General features: G+C 37.9%; 1 protein-coding gene across 1 annotated transcript in view; it reads right to left on the bottom strand.

Moving 5' to 3' along the window:
- Window positions 1-2,080: 2,080 nt before the first annotated feature.
- The window catches only part of LOC101860381 (pre-rRNA-processing protein TSR1 homolog), a gene marked incomplete in the record, with an annotated part of 29,156 nt that continues 23,783 nt past the window's right edge, over window positions 2,081-7,453 (bottom strand). Inside the window, 3 exon segments of the mRNA XM_013090391.2 lie at window positions 2,081-2,605; window positions 3,530-3,604; window positions 5,955-6,095. Of these exon segments, the coding sequence (XP_012945845.1) occupies window positions 2,379-2,605; window positions 3,530-3,604; window positions 5,955-6,095 (443 nt within the window).

Here is a 7,453-nt window from a genome sequence, read left to right on the forward strand (position 1 = left end):
ATATATGTGTGTGTGTGTGTGTGTGTATATATATATATATATATCTGTGCTGGCCACCCATCCGACCTCTCCTGACTCCAGCACACTCCAAGACACATCATGTTTAAAGCGAATGTTGTTAGTGTTACTGCTACATGTGTTAGTGTGAAAGAAGGCTTCTTATTGGTTGCATAATATTAAGATAATAATATAATAGGCTAGGCCAAGTGTGTAATGATCCCCTGTCCAGGTCGGATCGATGGTCCCTTGGAACAGAGCAGATAAGCTTCGCTGCAGGAGAAAAACGTGTGAATCTATCATCAGCGAGGACTGTTCGCCAAGCAAGCAGCCTCACTAAATCCGAGTTTGCTCATATATGTGTTCGTTGAATTGATTAACTTTGTTGATCTTAATGATTTTTAAAAAAAAAGAGGAATCTGTCTCCTTTCATTGAATCCAAGTTTCATTGTATAATATAACGACACTGTCTAAGAAGGAATAGTGCACAAAGTTCCAGCCATCACTCTGATTGCCCGATTTTGTACTTTATCACGCTTCACATGGCTGCTGTTCAAAATTCGATGACTGGCTTGATCCCACCTCTCCGCAAGATGAAGTTCACCTCTGTGTACCCCCCCCCCCCCAACATGCTTTTGATAAGTGTTTTACGGCGCTCACAACTAGGTCATATGAGCGCGCAGGACACATTAAACTTTTTCAGTTGGTAGAAAATTTTGAATTTTGTCCAGGTGGCGGCCAAAGCCTAGTCTTGTCGAATTTAGACCACCAAGGGATCTTTAACGTGCGCAAATTGCACTTGGGCCCTCCGAGATTTTTCCGCCCTTGTCCGAGAAGGCTAGGTGTAGATCTTTCCTACCAGAAGATCAGGGGTGTGGCTGAAAGACAGCAGTAAGAAGGAGCCAGGGAGTAGCAGTAGAAAGGCTGCAGAAAGAGCCAGGATCCCAGAGGAGGGGCCAAAGGAGGTGAGGGGGTGGGGGCAGAAAGAGGAGACGAAAGCAGACGACAGAACATTGCTAGACAGAAAGAAAGGAGATGAAAGGAGACAATTTTAGAGAAGAAAAAGTTTGTCACTAGCCGGATTCGAACCTGGGACCTTTGAATGAGAGGCAAACACCTTAACCTCTAGGCCACAAGAGCCCCATAATTCTTATGACAACCTTTTTATATGATCTTTTGTAAATACACCATAACAAGCAATACCTTATAACAAAGCAGGTGAGGTTTACACAACTTGGATACCTGGTTTGAAGAACAAGTGCAGCAAAAAACACTAGAGGCAGGCAAGTGAGATAACAAACACTGCAGTCAAGTTTTTTTGTAGACTTCCATTCAAAACTTTATTTGACATAAAATTCGCAGTAAATGTTTTTCAAACATCTCATACTTTATGGACATAATAGTCAAATGCTATTCAATTATCACATCGCGACCTCTGTGCTTTCTTGCTGATCTCCATTTTTAATAACAGTAACAGTGAAAACAGCTTATAACAAACAGTGAGCTCAAGAAGAAGTCACAGTTTCAGAGTTTAAAACAATGGAGATATGACAAGAAGAAAGTACTGAGGTCGCAACCTATTAACTGTCCCAAACATCAAGACAATAGCATAGATAGTGGATGTCACAACAAAATAACCAAGTCTGAAATTTTCAAATGCCAATCTGAATGTCTTGCTGAAGAGAGAGAGAGAGCATACGGTTCAACACAATGAGATGACTCAAAATGTTAACTGTTATTTATTTTATTTAGTAAGGTTTTACGGTGCTTGCAACTGCATAAAGTCATATATAAGATCATATGAGCCCCATGGGGTGGAAGTGAACAGAAAAGTCCAAACAGAAAATCAGGCTTACTCTGCTCACCTCTCTAGCCTCAACAGCACAAAGTCTGCTTCGACTATCAAGGCACCCCAGAAATAGCAGTTCGCAAGAGAGTGACAAACATACAAAAAAAGTAGAGGGAAATGACGATAGTAATACTAAGGATGAGGAAAGAAAAAAGCAGAAGTTCCCCCTATGTTGTTCTTGACCATGAAAAATTAGCCCATTTACAATTCGACTGTGCATAAGAACATGTTAATACCCCCCCCCCCCCCCGGAATGGTCTAAATGTTAACTGTACCTCAGAAGAAAAACAACAAAGAAAAGAAAAGGACTTTAAAAGACAGAATGAGAATGAGACTTTAAAAGCCTGTGTACAAATTTCAGACTTGACCATTTTGGGACCCACACCAAAAACATGTAAATTAATCAGATGTTTTTGTACATTCATCATCTTATAGCCATATTTGAATAGTAACATCAATTAAAAGTCAGCCAGTGTATACAGACATAAATCATCTATAAATTAAATACATGAAATATATACACGGATATATCTCAGTCAAACATCTTGTATGCATCCCCAACTTTTTCTTGCACCTCATCGGCCATTTCCTCTTCTTCTTCCTGGCTGTCTGCTTCATCCTCTACAATGACTGGGGGCAGGATAGGGACCTGGGGGTCGTATGACCACTTGGGGAACACGCGCTTGTACAGATGCATCAACACTGTATCCTCAGACTTGAGCTGGCTGTTGAAGGTGCACTTCATGTGGCCATGGGTTCCTGTTCAAGTTCAATGAAAAGTAAAGGTCACTTGTTTTTGTTTTGGTCAAGTGTGGGTGGGGGGCAGAAAGTGGAGATGAAAGCAGATGACAGATCATGGTTAGAGAGCAGGAAAGTAGGTGATAGAAGAACATTTTTAAGAAAAAATTTTTCCCGTTGCTGTCAAGTTTCGAACCCAGAACCTATTGCCTATTGGGAGGCGAACACCATAATCTCTAGACCACGAAAGCCCCCAGTAAAGGGTGGTGGTTTTGTTTATTAGTTGGTGCCAAAAAAGGAGAAACTTAAAAAAGCTCAGAATATTGAATAGTTCAAAATCCCCACAAACCTCAAGTAGGACACACCGAACAATAGTACTTAAAAATGAAATCTTAAATAAACTTCAGAATGTTTTTACTTAAAACTAAAAACTCCATAACTTTAAACACGCAAATTCTGCAGAAGCCCTGAGATAATCTACCTTCCTAATTCATTTAATAATCTAAAGTGATTCTTCATGTGAGAATTTAATCTGCTTTATTCCCCTGTATAATTAGAACCTTTTGTATCAGTTTTAGGTTGAAATTAAAGTCAGCATTTTCATTTCACATTTATACGCTAGTTGCCATAAAACCCATGTAAAACAGCTGCTATTTTAGAATTTACAATAGAAACTGACTCAAATGAAATCCTCAAAGAAAATATCAAAACAAAAACAAAATCTTACCATGCAGCGAACAGAATATTTTGAAGAGCAAATATGAAAAGATATTTAAATCAAATTTGTCCAAGCAATAACATTTTTTGTAAGAAAAAAGTACAAAGAATATAAACATAAAAGATGTTTAAGACTAAATTATTGCATTGAAAAATAAATAATAGTGAGGGGAAAAAAAAAGTATGAAAACTAACTACAACATGAGTCTGCAAGACAATTGTGCTTACCTAAAGCTTGCTTGATGTGGCCTCTTTTCCCATGCTTCGTACGGAGTTCTATAGGCTTGTAGAACTCGATGTCCTCTGATTTAAAAAAAAAAAGAAAAGAAAAGCATGAAGATGGTCCTTTTCAACAATGTCATTTGAACCCATACAAAGTGGTTCGTGGCGCAGAAAAATACATTTGTATGATTATGATTGGTGGGGTGAGACCTTTGACAGGACATCAACTCAAAACAAAGTGCTTTGCACTGCAGTGACTAGAAGTAGGTTAACCATGAGAATCTAATACAATAATCCGCAAGAATGCAGGAGGCCTCTTCTGTCTTTTTTATAGACAACCCCCCCCCCCAACATACTCCCAAAAATATAAAGATTTTTGTTCACCTGTACAAATTCAAAAATTTTGAACATTTCTTTGTATTGCAGTTTTGAAATCTGTGATATTAGCTGCATGCACTGAAGAAATGTTTCATCACAAATCAAATTCTCTAACAAAAAACAAACAAAAATTAAAATCAAATAATTAATGCATACTTCAGGTATAATTAATAAAAGAATAAAACAGTTATTTCTCTATTCTGAACAATTTTGTTTTCTTGGCTTTGATTACTTAGAATAGTTAAACAGCTTACTGATGAAAAATAGGACCCCCCCCCCCCCCAAAAAAAAAACCCCAACAACAAACAAACAAAAAAACTTATTTAATATATAAATAAGCACCCAGGAGAATAAAGCGAAGAATTTTACAGTTATGCTGGTGCCAGTATCAGACAGCAAAGGAGCTTCTGATCAAACAACTATCCTCAAACTGTAGATTAGGAAAACAGCAGCAAAACTTTAATCTAAAGGAGCCACCTACAAAGATTTCCTGACCACAAGGTTGAATTTATAAACCAGACAAATGACTTGTACTATTAAACAAAAAAAAAAAAGAAGACAAATTATCCAACATAAAAATGACTGGCATTTGCTCAGAGATTTTCAGAATCCAGGCAACTTTGAGAAAACAACCAATACTCTGAAGCAGTGGTGTGAAGGCAGCAATTAACATTTAACCCTTAAAACCCTATACCGCTGGTAACCGCTGACGCCGTATTTTCCTATACCGCTGGTCAACTTTATCGTTTAATTCTCAGTGCTAGAGACAGGGGATGTCACTCCAGATGACTGTCGCGAGCAGAAAGTACCGATAATGTTATGAGAGCAAGTTCTACACCGAAAGTTTGGAAATTTTGCGAGTTTTTAAGAAAAATTAGTCGCTTTTCGCTGCCAGGCCCTTCAGGCCGCAAAATTTTGGACATTTTTTACCCTAACCAGACCCCAATAATGATCTCCCAGTCGGATATATAGATAAATATGACCGTTGAAGACGATTGCAATGTTCCGCATAACATCGAGGATGATTTTGACGATAGTGGAATTGGCAGGGGATCACCACTAAAGCTACCAGAGGCTAGATCTACGGCTGGGTCTAATGATACTTTGACAGAAGTGGAGTCGGGGATCACACACAAGACCAGTGTTTTAACCTTTTCCCCATATATAAATAACATTTTCAAACTTCAGTAAAATCTAACAACAATTAAAGACACAGTAAACAAAACAATGAACCAAACTATTTTTTTCTAGTATCTCAATTTTAATTCAGGATTCTAGGGAGGTATGAAAAAAAAAGAATTCAGGGTTTTAAGGGTTAAGCGTATGGCAACCACTTAGGACAATAGAGGTACAAGACAGGAAAGTAAGAGAGCTTGTAAAATCTAACAATTTCAGGTGACAAGTGAAGGTGTAGACTGAAAAATTTCCAGAGCCACAGGAAACTAATTCATACTTCAAACAATATGAAAATCACAAAAAAACCATATGCATATATACACCACAAGCAAAAACTATAAGCCCCCTTCTGGACAAACAAAAACAAGGCAAACATGTTGATATTTCAATTTTTTCCACTTTCGTAGCACCTCTGTGACATATTTTCCTGAATTAACATTTAGTTTAGTATGGGGTGTTTCTCCCCTGCTGGTGGGGGGCCCCGTAGTTTTACTATGGGGGAGCAAAGAATACACCTGCCGTGATACTGCGTGTCGTAAGAGGCGACTAAAAGTGCAGAGGTCTGGTCGCCCGAAAAGTGCCAGTTTGCGGAGGGCCAACTACCCAACCCAGTAAAAAACAGTAAGTTACAGAAACACGGACAAACACAGCTTTTTATTTTTCGATCTTGGGAGAGGGAGGAGCTTCTGTATCAGCAGGGAATAACATCAAGAGGCTAGCCCAGGATAGAGAAAAGTGGGGGGTGTTTGTTCGTGGCCTATACCCTGGTGCAGGGTGAGAAAGGCAATGATGATGATTAGTATGGGGTGTTACGGCCACTCGCAACTGCATAAGGTCAATTAAAGAACATGAAAGAACAAACTAAGCCACTACTGACCTCTGTTGAAGAACATGTATCTGACAACCACAGATTTTTTGTTGATCTTGAAAGGGACGCCACTCAGCACCACCCTCTTGATCACAATGCGATCTGTGTCCAGGGGAAGTAAGGAGCCTTTTGCCACCAAGTCAAATCTCTCTGCACAATGAAAAATACAAAATAAACATGATGTATCTGTATGATTAAAAAATACAGAGCAGCAAATAAAATCACACATAGAAGCTCTATAAAAATTATTGTTGGGAGGCTATCTTTAATTTTAAGTAGTGAAGAATAAATCTATAGGGCATATGAAATTATCTGTGCGATGTCAAACACTAGCTGAAATACAAGATAATTTAGCTTTAACAGACTCAAAGTTGCTGTTGTGACCCAACACAGTTCCAAAACTAAAATGAAAGTTAACCATTATTTGTAATGTATATATATTTACATTTTAGTGTTTGTTTATTTAAGTCAAATTTGTAGATACTTTTTCATTTGATTATGTACAGCCAGTCATGGGTTCATTAAAAAAAAAAAGAAGAAAAAAAAAGACAAGATAAGATAATACTTTATTATCCCAAAGGGATAAAAGTGGGTTTTGTTTGAAAAATAGGGTTTGTCAAGTCACAGTAAAGGGCCTATGATTTTTTACTCTAAGAGGGGGCCCAGAAGCTATACAGGCATGGTATGCCCCTGAAGTTCAGAGTTCTATACTGCCAACATTAGGGAAATTTTTTTCCTAATGTTATTCCACACCCCTTAATCTCAGGGATCAGCCATCTTGTCTTCTTGGATAAGGAACAATTTCTGAGGTCCCTTGTGGAGATCTAAAACCGAGAAGAGTAGACCCTTTGGACCTCTGTCCCGGCAAAATTCAAAATGAATACCTACCCAAAACACAGAACCTGCTTTCATCAATACAATGTATTAAGGGGTGGTGGGGGCTACACCCCCAAAGTCAAAATTCGGCTCAAAATTATGGAATTTGAGCTGTAGGCATTTTTAGCTTCCTCAGCCTCTCCTACAACTATTTCAACGCATAAGAACCCCCAAAAACCGTATTTTTCTCCATACCGGGCATGTTTGTTACTGCCGTTTCCTCATAAAATCAGTATTTTATTTTTCTTTATCAGCCGTTTTCTCAAAACGCGATTTTTCTCTATACTTTTTTGAATAATTCCACCATTTTTCATTCAATCTTCATGAAATTTTCACAGAATGAAGAGAAGATGTAATACTAAAAACTTGTCAGTTGAAATTTTGATATTTGGAATAGATTTTTGTTGGTGGTGTCTGGAGTGTGGATTTTCATGGATTTTTTAGCAAACTTGAATGCTACCTCAGGAAAAAATTCATAAAATTTTTTCTAATTTGATAAGGAAAAAAACAACAGACCACTTTCTAGATCTAATGTTTGTGAACACGCATGCAAAAAAAAAAATCAATTTCCATGAGCGATAAGTGCGGTATACATTATGTAAGACATGTCAACAAAATCCAATATGGCCGCC

Source organism: Aplysia californica, unplaced genomic scaffold (assembly GCF_000002075.1).
Source record: "Aplysia californica isolate F4 #8 unplaced genomic scaffold, AplCal3.0 scaffold01251, whole genome shotgun sequence".
In the NCBI taxonomy this organism is placed as follows: Eukaryota; Metazoa; Mollusca; class Gastropoda; order Aplysiida; family Aplysiidae; genus Aplysia; species Aplysia californica.